The sequence below is a fragment of the Heteronotia binoei genome, chromosome 14, assembly GCF_032191835.1.
Source record: "Heteronotia binoei isolate CCM8104 ecotype False Entrance Well chromosome 14, APGP_CSIRO_Hbin_v1, whole genome shotgun sequence".
Classification (NCBI taxonomy): Eukaryota; Metazoa; Chordata; class Lepidosauria; order Squamata; family Gekkonidae; genus Heteronotia; species Heteronotia binoei.
Genome location: NC_083236.1, coordinates 3,307,648 through 3,326,948, shown reverse-complemented (window position 1 = coordinate 3,326,948; position 19,301 = coordinate 3,307,648). Strand labels below are relative to the sequence as shown.

The window sequence follows — 19,301 nt, the reverse complement described above, 5'->3', positions numbered from 1 at the left end:
GGTGGAGGTGGGTAGCTGTTGTTTTCTAGAAGGATGCACTAACTACAGCACATCAGTTGTTAAACTGAAGGTTGCCTGAATGCAATTCTGATTTTAGAAGTCCCTCAGAATTCCCCACTTTGCCTCAGAATTCCCCACTCTGTTACCATATAATCCTTAAACACCTGCACTTAGAAATAGGTCTTACTGAGTACAGTAAGATTTACTCCATAATAAATGTGTTTAGGAGTGCAGCCTTTAGGGTATATGTCATGACCATTTCTTCCCATCTTATGATAAAAAATAGTTCAAATTTTACTAGTTAATACAGAGAAAACATGATAACATCAAAAAAAGTTCTCCCTCCCCATCCTGCCCTTCCTTTTCAAGTGCCAGAGCACCCCCCACACACACACATGTGCAGCTGTTTTGCTACTTGAAAAGGTGTTGGGGGGAGATCACCTAGTTCCCCCGAGTCTAGGCTTCCCAATCCCCAGGTCCCAGCGGGGGATCCCCCGGTTTTACAGGCTTCCCCCCTCCCCCAGCCAGCTGGCCGGTGGGGAAGCCCTGCCCCCACAGCCATTATGCACCTCCATGAACAATTCCCATAGGGAATGATGGGGAATTGATTTGCGGGTATCAGGGGCTCGGGGGGGGGCTGTTTTTTGAGGTAAAGGTGCCAAATTTTCAGTATAGCATCTAGTGCCTCTCCTCAAAATACCTCCCAAGTTTCAAAAGGATTGGACCAGGGGGTCCAATTCTATGAGCCCCAAAAGAAGATGCCCCTATCTTTCATTATTTTCTATGGAAGGAAGGCATTTTAAAAGGTGTGCTGTCCCTTTAAATGTGATGGCCAGAACTCCCTTGGAGTTCAATTATGCCTGTCACACCCTTGCTAGTCGCTCCGCCCCCAATGTCTCCTGGCTCCACCCCCAAAGTCCCCAGATATTTCTTAAATTGGACTTGGCAACCCTACCCGAGTCACAGCAATTTTTAAATTGTAGCATTTTTAAAATGGTCAAATTCTTCTCTGAAGTCATGGAAAATGGGGGGAGATTCCTGCTGTGTAGCACCAACTCTGATCCAAATCAGGGGCCTTCATTGGTGTTAGTAATAAGACATGCTGAAGATATATTCACTGATGTTCCAGCATCTCATCTTAGTGTGTCTCTTGTGTTAATTTAGTTTAGTTTATTCGATTTATATCCCACCCTTCCCGCCAAAGCAGGCTCCGGGTGGCTCACAATACACAGTAAAGTCACAATTAAATTAAACATTAAATTAAAACAGTTAAAACAATTTGGTGCTAATTTCCATTTAGTTACAGATGGCATTCAGTGTTCTTAGACAGCCAACTAGATCTAATATCTCGGCGGTCTTAGTTAAAAGCTAGCTGAAATAATATTGTCTTGCAGGCCTTGCGGAAAGGTGTGGACTTTCTGCTTTGTTTGCTTAAAGGGAATTATTTTGCTTATACCATTTTGTCCTGTATTCATTAGTTGTCATTCCAGGTAGATACTTTGGTAGGCTGGTGAACGATCAATAAGTCAGGTATAGACAAATGTTTAAATTACTCCATTAGTGCCCTGAAGATGAAGGTATATCCAGTTTTGCTATAGTGTTTGTTCCTGAAAATTGCTACATGCAAAAAACCAGTTGTCCCTTAAGAAATGACGGGATAGTAGCAGCAGACGTAATTGCTAAACTGTGCATTTGTGGTAGAATTTCCATGAAGCACACTATGAGTTACACACAAAACACAGATGTTGCATTGTATTCCGGTATGCCTGCTAGCAAAGACAATACACTTTCTCAGACTGAAGGCTAAATCTTTCCATTTTGTTTGCCTTTCTGCCGCATTTTGTTGTAATTTCTTAACACTGCCAGTTATACAGATATAGGTGTTGAGTGCAGTTTATGACAAACCTTAATATCCAAGAATAGGACGGAGCAATTGTCCTTTCTAGAGTATTAAAAATACAGAACTAATTTAGGTTAGACTTCAAAAAATGGACATAAACACTTCATTTTTAGGATAGGTTACTCTGATTAGTGTTGCCTGGATGATTTCTCTAATTGTTGTTTCTTGTCTTTGCCATGCAATTTGCAGTGAAAGAAGTAAAAGCAACATTTGCAGGAAATCTGTCTGCCTTACTTTTTTAGTAGCATGAGAACTGTGTGTTTTTTTTTCAGAAATGAACAGTAATAGATTCATTTAAACTAGCAGTTCATCTTTGCGGCTTCTGTACAGTTCCACATGGGGCTGCATCATCACAGACCAAACAGTGGGAGGAGCTAGCAAGCTCAAAAGTAACTTCTAATATCCCGAGAGTGCTTGCTCTCCCTCTGCCACAGTGATCTTCCTGCCAAAAGTCATGCAATTTGGAAGGAACCAGCATTCTTCCCTCAGTTCTCTTTTTGCCACCACAGAGAGAGGACAGTTGTCAGTGAGTTGAGAGTAGTACATTCTGAGAGAAATTTACCTCAGAACTTTCTGGTCTGAACGGCTCTTTTTAAGAGGTGTGGTGAATGCAGAACCAAGATGGCTCAAAATGACCACACTTCAGGTCTTTTATGCTTTGGTGAGGGTCATAACACCTCGTCCTGCCAGGCCTGTTGCCAGATAACTTCTTGAACATAAGAGGGCTGAGTGGTGCATCTCAAGGCTGCCCTGTAGGGCCGTGGGCATTAGCCACACCAGTAAATGTTCCTCAGAAGGAGACAACTCCTGTGCAGCACAGGTCAGCAGAGAAATGGCCTCATCCACCATCAGGGAGTTTTGTGCCTCTGGTTGCGCAAGCCCCTAAATCCTCTGAAGCATCAGCTTCCAGAGCAGGCTCTGAGCCTCCCACATAATGGCTACAAAAGAAAGACAAAAAACATGGCCATGAACAGCATTCTCCACCCCAAGCCCATAATCTCAACCTCCCATCGACATCAGTATTGGCTCAGTGCCATCAGTTGTTGTCGCCTCAACACCATGCAACATCATCTGCAGGTGCCAGACACTGCACAACATCGAGAGGTGGATTGCCTCCAAGCAATTTTGGACTCCCCACATCATAAATCACCCTCGATTCCATCCATTCTAGCACCTCCCTGTGGTTGGCATGGAACAACACGGTCCCATGTGTGCCTGCACAGAAGACCACTCAATGAACAAAGCTTACAGGTAAGTTCAATCCCTGTTTTCTCAAAGTTTTTGAACTGCATGCACTCTCCACCTGCCTCCTATAAAATGCAAGACTCAGTCATTGTTGAGGAAGAATCAGCTAATGTAGAGAAAGTTTATATTTATTATGTTTAATAATGTGATTATAGCATTAGTGAACAATCGGATGCACTTCATGCTAGTTTAAATGAATTATACAGAGGCAAATCCAGTCCTCCCAAAGTCACCAATCTCAGTTGACTATGTCCTCTTCTGGCCACAAAACCTATCTCTGCAAGAACCACAATCTGCTTTTGTGTCCGCACCTTTGCCCTGGCTACTATTTGGATGGGCAACCTCCAAGGAATACCAGGGGGGTGACACAGGAGCAGGCAATGGCAAACACCACTGAAACATCTTTTGCCTTAAAAACAAGTCTAGTTCACCACCTAGTGGTGCATAACTCTAAAAGAGCTAGAATTTCTGGATGCCAGACAGTCTTAGAAACTCCTGGCTATACTATACACACTGCCATACGATAATTATTTATTACTAGGAATAAGGCCTATTGTGGGAATGAATACAATGGGCTCTAGAAAGAGGCTCATGTATTTTATTTGTAAAGAAAAACTAGAATTCAAGATGCAGATGCATTTTTTGACACAGTTACTTCAGGCATTTCTTGTTTATGAGTTGTCCGTGTGCCTGTCGTTTGGGAGTCATGTTTTGCACCTCTGCAGTATGGAAAGGCATGCATGTGCAGAGATTTAGCGTCAGTTTGCTGTGGCAGCATAGCATGACAATGATCACGCAGATGTGGAAGCTCAGCATTATTTTTGTCTGCATGCTTGTTGCCACCTTTTCCGTCTTTATTTGGCCTTGAGGCATTTAGCATCAGCATGTAGTTGTGGTAAGAGCTGTCTTTTTTTGGCCTGGCATGGCTGCGTTATGGTATACTATAGAGCTGGGGTGTCGAACTCATTTGTTACAAGGGCTGGATGTGACATAAATAAGACCTTGTTGGGTTGGGCCGGGCCATGCTGGGCTGGGCCATTTGTGTACCTATTTAAGATTAGGTAGCAGAGGTATAAACTCGATAAAGGACACGGACAAACACAAGTATATAGCTTTAAAAACTTAAAACATGCTTAAAACGTTAGCACTCATTGGTTTTAAAGATGCTTTCTTTGTATTTCTCCCATGGGATCCAGGGAAATGGGCAAAGGGAGCTCTGGCTCTTTCCTTCCTTCCCCAGGACTGGGGGGGGGGTGCCTCAGCCAATAGAAGGAAGAGAGGTTTGACTCAGTAGCTCTGCTGTGCAACAGAGAGCCTGGCAAAGCAAGCTGTTCCTCCCCTTTTCCTCCCAAGGGAGGAGCCTCAGCCAATGGAGAATATAGAGGTTTTGCTCTGTAGCTCCTGTGCAATTGAACAAGCCTTGCAAAGCAAGCTGTTATGCAGAAAAAAGCAAGGTATAGGGAGAAGGAAGTAGATGACAGCCAGTTGCTTGGGGGCCTGATAGGAGCCCTCTGGGGGCCTGATTCGGCCCCCGAACTGCATGTTTGACACCCCTGTTATAGAGTATGCACCTCAAGGCAGCTGTTTTCTGTAGGGGAAGTGATCTGTGTTGGCTGGGGAACACCATGATTTCCAGGAGACCCTCCAGGCCCACTGGGAGGTTTGGCAATCCCAGTAAACTTTATAGGGGAAGACTGGGAGATGTACCTAACCTCAAGGCACATCTGATGATTGTCCTGGTGTTTCCCAGTGTCGACACCAAACCCTTTAGAATGTTGGGGTTGGCACTTAAACATTGATGTGGGGGGGGGAGAAGACTGGGCATGTGCAATTGCACACAGGGGCACCTGTGCTCCTGTAAGCTATAGGTGTAGTGAGCAGAAACCCAGGCCATCCTCCCAGTATGCATTGCTGAACGCCTTCTGAAGCTGTCCCTTCAGAAGGAGAGAACAATGTCATTAAAGATGAACCCTGTCAGTTCGCTCTGAACTGTGCCAGCTGCACTTCAGCCTCCAACCACAACACAGTCCCCCGACTCCCTGGCTCCAAAGCTGTCCCCCCTGGAAGGCAGTAACAGCAGCATCAAAGATTGGCTCTGCCAGGCTGCAGAGAAGTCAGCCACTGCCCCATGAGCCTCCAGGTGTGCTGATGTGAAATCATCCTGCTCCCTCCCCCTGCTTCCCCTAGCTGATCTCCCTAATGTGGCACAAATATCCCTTTAGAAATTGGGACACTAGTGGAAAAGGTTGGCCTTTTGTGGTTCCACATAAGGGCACCATGGACACTGCAGTCTCTGGGCATGGTGACCAACAACTCAAGGCCTCCTTCCTTGGAGGGTCTTCCAAAGATGTCTGCAACTGGAAGGAGGGAAAGGCATCGGGAAACACTGTCCTTGTCTGGCAGCACAGAAGGCTGTCTCTTCCACTGCAGCCTCCAGCTGCGGCAACTTAAAAGGCCAAGTTGTTCTCCCTGGGCAAGCTCATAAAGAGCCTCCGGATCTCTCCATCCCCCCGGAAGGAGGGGACAGCTTCATTACAGAGCACTGCAGCAACCTAAACTCCACCACCGGTGAGGGAGGGCCAGTGCACTTGTGTCAAAAGTGAGTCATTCGCAACACAGGGACATATTAGGGGCTAGACAGCTGAAACCTAATATTGTCAGAGCATTATAGAAGTGTGAGAGACAGAAGCTGTCAAAACATTGAGTTAGGAAGAGAAAGGAGGACTTGAGAGTGAGGAGTGTGTGTGTGTGTGTACACACATATATATATATACACATACATACATACACACCCTTTGGTGAGCCTTCCTAAGATGGAAGTGCACCATATCTTTTAAGAATTCTGGAAAGGGGAATTAGTTTTCTGTACTTCAGCACTGCCATGAATTCCCTCTTAATGTACGTAAATGCTGCCACTAGGAATTTAATTCCAAACACTTTATTTAATTTTTCCGCTGAGTTGTGTCCGAGCACTAAGGCTTTTCATTGGCTATGTGGCCCTGAGGATGAGATTCTTAGGTTGTTAAAATCATAAGACTCCAGGCTAATAAAAAGCAAAATAAAACTTCATTTGTTTATAGTTTAATTCTTCAGTGAATAATAATGTCAGGTTGAGGTGTCACTCTTTCACTTCACACACTCCTCACTCTCAACTCCTCCTTTCTCTTCCTAACTCAACTTTCTGACAGCTGCTGTCTCTCACACTCCTATAACATTCTGACAATGTTATGTTTTGGCTCTCTGTCTAGCCCCTAATAAGTCCTCTAAAGTATTCTACTTTTCTTCTCTAGAATCTGAATACCTTCCACAGCACTCGTATGGGATTCTAATCAGAAGACTGCTTCTCAGACTCTGCAGACTGACCACTGACCACTACTGAGTGTTAACTGCTGTCCCTCTGCTGAGAGTTCTCTGCTGACTGATTCCTCTCTCTCAGTCACCAACCAATCACCTCACTCACTCATTCTCACCCTTTCTCTACTGCAACTTACAAACAATTAAAGGAACACACATATATAAATTCAAATCATTACAAACATATCTAGTTTTCTTGTCCATTAAACTGAGCACAGATCTTTCACTGTATTTCTGCCCATTTACACCTCTTCCTGGCACTGAAAATATTCTTAAAACTACCAGCAGTATCCCTCTTTTAGTGTCAGTTTCATCTCCAGCAATCACCAGGTGATGTAATATAATATACTTCTGCAACCCCACTACATACTAATCTTTACACAAAATCCTTTTCCATCATTGTCGTCAGTAATAATAATAATTCAATTTGCTCTATCGCCCTATCCCAGTCCAAGCTGGGCTCCGAGTCATGTACATCAGATATAAACACAGGTTAAAAACAGCATAAAATCCAGTTTAAACCAATTTTTAAACATTTAAAAACCCCAGTGGTGTCCTGCTGCTTGTGTTCTTCTAGATTAGCGGACGCCAACCTTTTTGGCATCAAGGACCGGTTTCATGGAAGACAATTTTTCCACAGACCGGGGGGGTTGGGGGTGGTGGTTTTGGGATGATACAATTGTACACTATTTCTATTATTAGAAATAAATAATATTTATTTCTCACCTGTGTGGCCCAGTTGCTATCAGGCTACAGACCAGTACTGGTCCACGACCCGGGGGTTGGGGACCCCGTTCTAGATCATCGGAGCATATTGGAGGGGAGGGGGGAAAGTCCAGGGATGCAGGTAGTTCAGGCAATCACAGTTTGCCACTCGTCTCTATTTAAGATACTGAGAATTCTGGCCCCTTTTTACACACAGGGTCCTCACTCATTCCCAGAGACACGACTAGACAGGGCAGCCCAGTCCCTTTGCCAACCATCCTCAGACAATTCACAGAGCCATTGGGATTGGGAACCAAGCACTGCTTCACTTTTATGCTGCCACCGACTATTTGTATGCATGTGAGTGAGAATTACAGAGTTGGAAGGGGCTATGCAGGCCATCTAGTCCAACCCCCTGTTCACTGCAGGATCAACCTGGAGCATCCCCAACAAGTGTTCATCCAGCCGCTGCTTAAAGACTGCCAGTGAGGGGGAGCTCACCACCTCCCTCGGTAGCTGATTCCACTGTTGAATGACTTACTGTGAAAATGTTTCTCCTAATATCTAGCTGATACCTCCCCACCCTCAATTTAGACCCATTATTGTGAGTTCTCTCCTCTGCTGCCAACAGGAACAGCTCCCTACTCTCCTCTGAGTGACAGCCCTTCCCATCCTTAAAGAGAGCAATCATGTCCCCCTCCTCAACTGCCTCTCCTCCAGACTGGACATTCCCAAGTCCCTCAGCCATTCATCATATGGCTTGGTCTTCAGGAGAGAGAGTCACACACATACATATACATATACTGTGGCCTGATAGTGTTGTGTATGTGCTCCCTGATTACACATCCAGTCTGCAGGATCTCCCTGAGGGAGATCATCAACTCGTCCCTCTCAACAGGGGCCTCGAAGGAGACAGTGCTCCATCCTCTCTTGAAGAAACCATCTTTGGACCCTATGGTCCTAGCAAACTACCGCGCAGTCTAAAACTTGCCTGGGCAAGGTAGTGGAGAGGGCAGTGGCGATGCAGTTCCAGGCTTTCTTGGAGGACACTGACATCGTGGATCCATTCCAGTCCAGTTTTCACTCTCCTCATGGGAGCAGGTGCACCTGTTCGCCTTGGTGGCTGATCTCCAGAGGCATATGGATCAAGGTGGTTCGGTGCTGCTGATCCTTCTTGATCTGTCAGCAGTGTTCAATAGGGTTGACTACAGTGTGTTGGCCCACCGCCTCGCCAACGTGGGGATACAGGGTCTGGCTTTACAGTGGCTGGTCTCCTTTTTCCAAGGTCGGGGACAGAGGGTGGTGCTTGGGAGCAAACTATCCCAGCAGCACCCATTACAATGCTGTGTGCTGTAGGGAGTGATTCCTTCCCCAATGTTATTTAACACCTATATGCACCTCCTCACCTAGATTAACCAGAGATATGGGTTGGGGTGACACCCAGCTCTATCTGCTAATGGACAGCCACCCAGATGGGTAGGGCATTGCAAGCTGTGGCTGGATGGTTGTAACAGAGCTGGCTGAAACGGAATCCATGGAGGTCCTATACCTGGGTTGCGGGGGGCTGGGATCAGAGATCAGGCTCCCATCCTTTTACACAGCTCTGTTGGTGCCTACATCATGGGTGAAGAGCCTGGGGATACTCCTGGATGCCTGACCATGGAGGCCCAGGTTACCACTACCGCCAGATCTGCCTTTTTCCATCTGAGGCGGGTCAGACGGTCCTGTATCTCACCCCCTGTGACCTGACCACAGTGACCCATGCAATGGTCACCTCCAGGCTAGAGTATTGTGACTCTCTCTATGTGGGGCTGCCCTTGACCCTGCTCTGGAAACTCCACCTGTGTAGAACACTGCTGCACGGATGTTGACGTTGTCGCCTGTACAGGCAGGGATCTATGCTGTGCAGCGTGAACTGCACTGGCTACCTTCTCAGTACCAGATCTGGTCCAAGGAGCAGACCTTTAAAGCGCTATATGGCCAGGGGGACCGCTGTAGGACCTCCTGGACCTGGACAATAGGCCTGCCTGTGAGGCAGAATTTGTCATTTTAGCTTCCAATGTTTAGTCTGTAATTTTAGATTCCATATATTTTAATCTTGTTTTAACTGTTGATTGTCTCCGTTTATTATGTAACCTGTTCTGAGCCTGTTCTACGGGAAAGATGGGCTATAAATCAAATAAAATAAATAAAATTAAAAATTAAGCAAGGAGTTAACTTTTAGTTTGGTTTAAACAAAAAAATGGCATGATTCAGGTAGAGGATTACGACGTTTCTCCACAAACTTTTGAACCATTGTTCTATTCAGGATTCTTTGTTACAAGCTGTCTTTCTCTCAGACAGGATCGGGCTGTTATTCTGCTTAAGATTCCAGCTCCATACCCCTCCCCCAGCTTTAACTCTCTCTAACAGCTTTACCTGTTAGCCTCTCACCAATGTTCTGCCAGCTCCCGTTTGGTTGCTGGAAGGGGAGAGGTGGAATATAATCTGTCCATCACAAACTTCATGCCATGAAAAGCTTCATGTGGCAACCATAATTATTTACCAACCTTAGAAATGGTTTGCCTTCTTCAGCTTGGATGACTACTACTCCTTTGTCCCACTGTGGGCAATAGACTATCCATGACCTGTGACTAAACATGGACTGGCCATAGAGCACTGACCCTGTGTGAGAAATTCCCTATCAGTTGTATAATATCTTGAAAGAAAAGTTTTTCTCCTCTTCTTGGTCAGTTTCAAATCCAATTGCATTCCAGCAGCTTTTTCTTCCAATACGGTTTCAGGGTTTTTGTCAAGTAAAATTTCTCTAAAGCCTTTTATTCTCTGTAGTCAGAATGTCTCTAGCCTCTTGGTAGGAGTAGTCATAAACCGCCTTGGTGTGAATGAAAGTCTTCCCAATGTACCCTTTTTAAAATTCTTTGTGAAGACCGGAAACTTTGGAAGGAAGACTGTAGATGACTAGTGTTACGCTACACTAAGCTGCACACCTAACAAGTATTTTAACACTAGGATTACTGTGGAAACAGAGATTCTTCATGTGGTTTCAGGCACCATATGAAACTTTTCCGTGGCTGTCATGTGGCTCTTTCTCATTTGTTTCTATTCTGTTTCCAAAGCTCAGGGTTTGTGTTTGCCAATTATTTGTCATCCATGGACCATTTTGCCCTTCTACCACCCTCTCAACTGAACATCATATTACAGCAGAAAGCTGAAGGTGACAGCAGTCTAGAATGGTGGTCTCCACTACCATAATTAATGCTGTGGGGGGGTTGTACGGCAGAGGTGGAATTGTAAGATTGGATGTAGTTTCCCATGTGTAGTTTTGATTCCAGGCCATACTACTACTTCCTTTTTTGCAAACACTTGTATTTACAGTTTTCCTTTGCAGAGAATGAGGAAAATATCCCTACAGGGCTAATATGCTTAGCATGGGTTTCAATTGTCTTTGGAAATTATGTTCAAGGTCCAGAGAGCCTCATAATTAATTCTGCACCCCATCACCACATTGTTCCATACTATATGGCAAATTGCATTTGAATCTTAGGAGTGTTTGCAGTGGGAAACAAGTCTTCTTTCCCAAGGGAGAAAGTAAAAAATCCCACTGGATATATACAGATCTTTTGATGCATATGGAATAGGCATTTGCATCCCAGGCAAAACAGAGCACCCTGATTGGTTGGGACTGTGCTGCATCAACCTTTGGCCGCTCAAACCATCAATCAAGACTATTTCTGTGCCATTGGTTCAGTCCATTCCTTTTGGTTCTGGCAGTTTCTGGCTTTCCCTACTCTCCCATTGGCTGAGCTGCCTGTTGCTCTGCTTCACAGAGGAGAGAAAGAAAACCTTCCCTCGGTTGGTTGAGGGAGGTAGGAGGAGAGAAGGAGACAGATAAAGCCTCCTTCAATTGGCTGAGGGCTCCTCCCTCTCTTCCTTTGGGAGGGAAACAGCCAGAGACAGGGGTGGGGGATGGTGTCCTGTAGCAGCAGACCAGATACAGACAGGGATAGGGAGAGAAAATGAGAGGCAGAGATTGAAGTTCTGTGCTTAAGACCAACAATATTATCAGACAGTGTTGCTGTGAAAGGTCTCACTAAAGGCCTCTGAGGGAAAACTCATTTGGGCCAGTCCTGACTAGGGCTGCCAGTTCCAAGTTGGTAGGGAATTCCAGGAGATTCTGGGGTGGAGTTTGAGGAGGGCATAAGAGTTAAGGCTTCAGAGCAGGGTCTGCCAGTCCCCGGTTCTTGCTGAGGAAGCTGACTGGGTGATTTCAGACCAGTCACAAGCTTTCAGCCTAATCTACCTCACAGGGTTGTTGTTCAGATCAAAGTGGGGAGAGGAGGAGAATGTCAGCTTCCCCCCCCCCCCCCGCCAAGGTGGAGAAAGCTGCCTTTTCCTACACAGCAGCTGCAGGGAGGGGGAAGGCAATAGAAAGCTGAAGTTAGAGGGGCAGATAAAAGGAAGGAGATAGGGTTGCCAACTCCAGGTTAGGAAATTCCTAGTGATTTAAGGGTGGAGTCTGGAGAGGGTGGGGTTTGAGGAGAGATGGGACCTCAGACAGGTAGAATGCCATACACTGCACCCTCCAAACCAGCCATTTCCTCCTGGGGAACCACTGGTGAGGACTTGAGATAATTTAGAATTACAACTGCTCTCCAGATGGCAGAGATCAGCTCCCCTTGAGGTGGGGGTGGGGAGTGAATGCCTTCACTTGGGTGGGTGGGAAGGGTGTGGGGGCACTTGCTCAGAGCCGCTTTCTAGAGCCTGTTGTATTTATTTGTAGTCACTCAATATTTCTGTAAGCAGGAGAAGGGAAGAGCAAGGCCAGAATTCAAGCTACAATGTTTATGCTGACAACAGCAAGCTAAGGATACAGGTCACTAGAACAGGGGTCCCCAGGGTGGTGCCTGTGGGTGCCATGGCATCTGCCAACCATTTTTAGAAAATGGGTGGGGCCGGGCAGGGCTTTTGCCCTGCAGTGCTTCTTGTTGGTCACTGGAAATCTGATTGGCAGTACAGATTTTTTTAAAGTTGCTTTGACAGTGGTTGCCACCACAGCACAAGGACCTTCATTGTACGACTGAAGGCATATGCAAGAAAATATTTTTAACCAATACATATGATTTAAAAGGCATCCTGCTAAACAGAGTTTCTGCCTGAATGTCTGAGAAGTTACTATTAGAGTTATGCATGACCTCACTTCCTGACATTTGGTGATTGGCTCTGCCTCTTGTGGCAGCCATTTAGCAAGTGCACCCGCCAATTTGAGTCAGAATTCCAAAGATGCCACAGGCTCAAAAAGTTTGGGAACCCCTGCACTAGAAACTGAACACACCTAATTTTGCAAGTCATCTCTCAGCCTAGGACTTTATAAAGGGCATATTTTAACACCCACCCAATGTTAAGGCAGTGTGTGCTTCAAATAATGAGGCAACTGCTGTAAAAAATCTTGAATACTCTCACTTTCCATATATCTTGTCTTGCACTGTGAAAATCAATCTGGTTGCTACTTGGAAGGACAGAAGTATATAAAAAGTGTGCATTATATTTGAACATTCCTAAATTTTAAAAATGGATAATATCCTTAAATGGATAGGATTTCACAAGTAATAAGATAACATTTGAAATATCAAAATGGTGTATTAGTGAAAATTTCTTGTATTTTGTTTACATTAAGATTGTACTTTTTATAATTACTTTTTGGAGGAGTAAGAGCCCTTTAAAGTAATAATTGTTATACATTAGAATTTTAATATGTACTTAGCTTCTCTTAAACAAATACTGATGTTTATAACTAAAGGACCAAGGCTAAGCAGCTACATCTATGGGCCTACACACCTACTAGCTTTATATGAAGTACTTTATACTTCCAAGTTACAGCAATTTATTGAAACTCTCCAAGAATGTGGCAGTGGGACCATTTTCTAAAGCTTTGTGTAATTCCTGATCCCTCCATAGGCATTATAGAAACAGGCTTATGGGTGTGGAGGGGTGTCTTCCAAACATTGAACCATTAGTTTAAAATATTTTAAATCTTTTTAAAGTATCATGAATGTGGGGTCAAGTTGGGGTGTTTTGTTTATATATTGTGTCTAATATTAATACATTTATAATATTTTTTAAGATAAGCAACTCAGTTTAGAGAGAAATTATTAATCTTGTTAACAGATTGGATACTGCTTTGCTACTGCTATACCCAGTGTGGGTCACTGCCTAAAAGTTGGACCAATAATACTTCCTGGTAGGATAGCTCCTATTTTCTGAATTATGCTACTTAATGAAGTTACACCAACCTACTGAGATTTCGTTGAGACTTAAATTAGTGCTGTCTACATTGCATGGCAATCAGTGCAGCTGAACAGAGTCTTCTGTGTTGGAAGAGAGAGGAAACACTGATTCTGGGGACACGTTTCTACTGCTGTATCTTTGTGTTCTATTACACATACTATATTGTACTGATTAAGCTAGAAATCCTCGAACAAACACTGTTTCTTATGCAGATGTACTTTTCCACTGGATTTCCGTTGCATACATATACAGAGACCATTGTTTTCCAGGATTAAGGAATAAAGTAATAACTGTAGTTCAGACAGGAACACTTCAACTAGATTTGCAGCCAAGTCCCCAAACTTGCTATGCCAGCAAATAAAACACGGGCTGTGGGCAGCAACCAACTGTTGTACCAGTGCAGCATCCTAAACAGTGATGTCATGGTGGCATTGTGTGTTAAGCCTGGAATGCAAGTATGGTTGTGTTTCAGTGCTGAAAAACTTCATTACATTGTCTTTCTCAAAATACATAGGAAATCTGACAGTCTTTCAGAGAATTTTTTTTGTATGTTGTTTCAAGTTTATACAGTCCTTCTGTACCTGATATCAGTAATATTCACTGATTTCCTAAAGGAAATACCTCACTTTGAACAATCTCTTTTTGTAACCATTAAGTGAGTGGAATTTTGGTGTCTTTGTTACTGATTGTAATGTGCTATAAACTGAACCAAGCCAAGGAACAAAGTAGTAATAATGGCTTTTATGGTGTACCATTATAAAACATGCTGATTTTATTTACAAAACAGCTGGTGTTTATTTATAAAATGATAAAAAGGGTCTCCTTTCTTTAATTATGCACTACTGCTCAGTTTGCTCAGTTTGATTTTTTTTCCTTATTGACTGATTTATTGTAAACATCATTTTAATTGTGGAGACAAATTAAAAGAAAAGGGGAAATACAAAATGTTTGGGCTTTCCTTTCACATATGTTTCTTAAATGTTTTGATGTCAATATCATATGAAACAAGAACCACAAGCATGAGACATGTATAGACAGAGCCCAATCCCTTGAACTTCTGTCGGGCCTGACGGTGCTTCATATTAATGACAGAAGACATACAGGGAGTCTGGTTCCTAGGCATTCTATCCCAAAGAGGAGCTGTGCTTTTGACCTCATGGTCAGTATTGACAAAGCTAATGTAGAGATTGGAATGTTGGACTTCAGCTGTTCAGATATCCACCATACCATGGATCTCAGCAAATAACTTGGGGACAGTTCATTTTCTCAGTTTTCCATGGGGGGGGAAATCATCTAATCCATATGCATCTTGGAGGGAGGTTGGGTATATGAATGAATGAGAGTCTTTTGAAAGATTTACTAAACATTACTAACCCATTCTTAAAATATGCTCTAAAACTAAAGCTAGTGTTAGGTTGCCTTCCCTAGATCTGCAAAATGAACTACCAAAGGGATCCAGGATTTCAATAAAATGCCAGAAGACACTGCAGCTACCTAAACAACCTCATTGACTAAAAGTTGGTTTAAATGCTTAGATCCAGGTGGGCAGCCATGTTGGTCTGAAGCAAGAGAACAGATTTTGAGTCCAGTGGCACATTTAAGACCAACAAAAGCTTATTCAAGGGAAGAGCTTTTGTGTGCATGCACACTTCTTCAGATACATAGAAATGAAAGCTAATGTTTCGTATATATAGGCAGATGCTTCTACATAGATGAACAGCAAATTAGCATACAACTTAATGAAGATGTTTTGACATATACAAAGACTGAATAGCAATAACAAACTAAGGTATGTTTGGATTTAATTACGGGGGGAAAGCAAAAGACCTTTAGGAACACACTGGAAAGGGACATTGCTGAAATACATTTAGACCCCCCCAGGACTTAACAGGGATATTGGATTCTTATCTTATTACATATGCTAAACTCATCCAGTCTTTACATATGTATGCTTACCAAGAAGGGCTAAACATCCTCTGTATTTTAGTGTATTTCGTTTTTGGAATAGTGAAACATCTTCATTAAGTTGTATACTGATTTGCTATTCCCCATGTAGAGGCATCTGCCTATATATATGAAACATTTTAGCTTCCATTTCTATGTATCTGAAGAAATGTGCGTGCACACAAAAGTTCATACCTTGAATAAACTTTGTTGGTCTTAAAGGTGCCACTGGACTCAAAACCAGTTCTACTGTTTCAATGCTTAATTCTGCATTCATCATCTTAGTAGCAGATAGGTTAGTGCTACATAGAATAAGTTCAGTATTCCACTGTTAGCCTAGTCCTCAATGTGCTTAAATGGGAGCCCTGCCTAAATTATTGTTACAGTTTGGCTGAGACTGTTTCTCAGACCCAAAGATTCTTCAGTTCCCTGTTCTCACCAGTGTCCACACAGTTGCTTCATGTGCGCTTTGCTCTGCCAGATGCCAGCCGTGTTCTCCTGCTGTGCCACCAGAAGGGTTTTCTTTGGCTTTTAAAAATCTGTAATTGCTGCTGCATTTAGTGCAATAACATGTCTTTTGCTGAGATCTATTCCCCCCTTAAATAGTTCCATATGAAAAGCGCTAGACTAACTTTAAAAATGAGAACTGGGAATTCAGAAGAACTAGCAGGTCATGACAATAAACCTACTGTGTATCTGATACTGAGCATAATCTTGTATTCCAAACTCACTGTGTTCATTCTCAGATGGGTGAGTGGGATTCATATATGTACACCAAAAGTAGGGGGGAGGGGGATCTGCAGGACCTGCATTCCTTTTTGTGCTTCACTCACTTGGCCACCCACTGGCTGACCAGCCCGTCTGCCTACCCGTAAAGTTGCTGGCAATGGCTGCCTGACTCACGTCACGAGGCAGTTCTAGCTGCCCTGCCACCTCCTCCTGCATGGCACATGCAGTGGCAGCTCCAGCTCTTGCCCAGCTTAAGTGGCAGTGGCTTCTGCTCCTGCACTCACCCCATACCCATCCTGAAGGGGATATGCCATTATTTCGCTTGCACACGCGCTGGCAATGTTCCTGTCTTTGTGAGGGATTTGGGGGTTTGTGTTTTTCTGCAAACCTGGGGCATCCCCCTGGTCTGCAATAGAATACCACTATCTAAACGGGGTCTTATTCTCTGCGTCTGTCAATCTGCATCAGAGGCCAGGTTCACTGGAGAGCAGGGGTGGCCAAACTTGCTTAAAGTAAGAGCCACATAGAATAAATGTCAGATGTTTGAGTCACATGACATGAATATTAGATATTTGAGAGTCGGAGGGAAGGAAGGCAGATAGAAGGGAGGTGGAGGTGGAAAAAAGCAACTTTAAATGCCTTCTCCAAACTGGCCAACGAGGGGGGGGGGGCTTTGATAGCCACACAATATGTGAAAGAGCCATGTGGCTCCCAAGCCACAGTTTGGCCTCTCCTGGTAGAGAGGGTTTTTTTAAACCCTCTTGATGTCAGGATGCAAATATTGGCTGTGAAAAATGGTGCAAGATGTGGGCAGGGCTTTCTAAAATGCACACTGCCATCTAAATGGCTTCTAATGCACTTGGTCTGCATGTTTTCCAGAGCAATCATATGAAACTAGGTTTAAGAGCACATGACAGGGCTGGGGAACGCCTGGAAGACAAGGGATTACAAGCTGATACCATGTTGGTGCTCCAAAAATTACTGCAGTTTAGAAGCTAAAGCATTGGAAAACCTCCCCAGGGATGTTGTTATGGCTGATTATAGAGACTGACTAAAGCCAACAACTCCTTTTTGCAGAATCTATAGAAACATTTTTACAGTTAAAGCTGGCTAGGCTTCATGCCCCTTTTTTTGTACCACCAACACTGAATTAAGTCAGCGTTATACTAGCATCAAAGTTGGTTATCTCCCTAACTCACTGCTGAGCTAAACCTGGAAATGTATTTACTATTTTGAGTGATTACATGTAAACTATTGCTATAAGAGTTAAAAGGAATAATCAGTAAGAAATAATTCCTACATCTTACACTCAAGAGAGGTGGACAGTCTTCATTGGGGTGGTGGGTAGGAACCCACCATAAGTACAGATTTCTGGTAGTTTGGAGTTATGAGGATATATATATATATATATATATACACACACCTGAAGGTTCTATGTTCCCATTTCACTGTGGGGGGATTATCTAGATACATTACAACAACTAAAGTCCTTGTCCCAGAAGTGAGGCCCAGGTTCTCTGGATCTGCAACTGAACTTCAGACGACAGCCATTGGGTGTCCTGGGAGGAAATGGTGGACTCTAAAGCTACTTCCGCTTCCCAAGCTCGGCCCTCCCTAGCCTAGGTATTGCCACCACATCTCCAGGAATTTCCCAAGTGCAAGTTGGCAACCTCAATATGCATGTATTGCTTGCATAATGTCTTTGCTGTCTGCCTATAGCCCAGGACAATGAACTCAACTAGTTCCCAGTCCTAGGGCCTAGAGCAGGGGTGTCGAACTCACGTTATGAGAGCCGGATAAGAGAGACCTTGTTGGGCTGGGCCATTATCAGGCTGGGCTAGGCCATGTGTGGACCTTTTTAAGATTAGGTAGCAGAAATATAAATTTTATAAAGAACACAGACAAACACAAATATATATTTTTAAAAGTTAAAACATGCTTAAAATGTTAACACTGATTGGTCTCAAAGGCGCTTTCTTTGTATTTCTCCCATGTGATCCAGGGAACTGGGCAAAGGAAGCAGGGACTGAGGGGGGGGGGAGCCTCAGCCAATGGAGAAAATAGAGGCTTCGTTCTGCAGCTCCTTGAGCAAGCCTTGCAAAGCAAGAGAGAGGGAGACGGAAGCAGATGGCCTGATTGGGCCCCCGGACGTCAACAAAAGGCTTCTGACGCTGCTGGGCTCTGCGCCCCTCCTTTGCCTGAGCAGGAGCCCCGCGGCTCTTCCTGGAGAGAAGTGAGCTGCGCCGTTCCAGCACTCGGCTTTGCCCAAGCGGCCAATCGGCGGGCGGTTCGAGGCTGGCTCCTCCCTCCCACGGCGAGGGCGGGGGGCGGACTCGGTTTCCCGGCAGGCCGAGCGGCCGTCCTTTCCGCGCAGGCGCGGCGCGGGGTCGGGCGGCCGATGCGGCTACGGGAGGGCGATGCTGCCGAGGCGCAGCTCGCTGACGGGGCTGGCGGTGGGGCTCTTCGCCGTCTACGTGGCGCACACCTGCTGGGTCATGTACGGCATCGTCCACACCCGGCCCTGCCTGGACGCCGAGGGGAGCGACGGCTGCATCCGCCCGTACCTGGCGCGGCGGCCCAAGCTGCAGGTGAGCAGGCCCCGCCGCGGCCCGGGGGTTGGCAGCCGGCGGGGCCCTGTTGTGGCTGCAGCGCCTCCCGGCAGGCCTGACGTCTGCCACCCGCAGGCTCCTGCCCTCACTGGCGCCTCCTTCTCCTCCCCCTCGCGGCAGGCCTGAGAATGGCCGGGGGGGGGCAGATTTGCACCTCAGTAACCACTAGCCCCCCCCCCCCCGCTCTCTTTTATTGCCCACCCACAGCAGTTAGGGCTGGTTGGGCCACCTCAGCCTTCCCCAGAAGGAGGCCATGGGGTGGCTCCTCCCCACTCACTCCCTTGTCAGGCTCTGGCCGCACAACCAGCAGTCTCGAGGAGTCCGAAGAGCTTTGCATGCTGGACAGTGCTGGATGAACGTGGCAGTGGTCGCTCCCTTCTGCTGTACACAAATCTTTACTTGGTGGGATTTGAGGATGGATAAAATGACCTTTGTGCCACTTTTGGACTCTGGATTTTCTTTCTGAAAGGTGCTCCCGCATCCAAGCTTTTTCTGTGAGAGTGTGATCAAAATTTGGGCCTTGTGTTGGG

General features: G+C 45.1%; 1 protein-coding gene across 1 annotated transcript in view; it reads left to right on the top strand.

Annotated features, from left to right (window-relative positions):
• The first annotated feature begins 18,519 nt into the window (after positions 1–18,519).
• CLPTM1L (CLPTM1 like) overlaps positions 18,520–19,301 on the top strand; it is a 32,035-nt gene continuing 31,253 nt past the window's right edge. Inside the window, exon 1 of the mRNA XM_060253976.1 lies at positions 18,520–18,750. Within this exon, the coding sequence (XP_060109959.1) occupies positions 18,580–18,750 (171 nt within the window). The 5' untranslated portion in view covers positions 18,520–18,579. The remainder of the gene's footprint in view (positions 18,751–19,301) is intronic.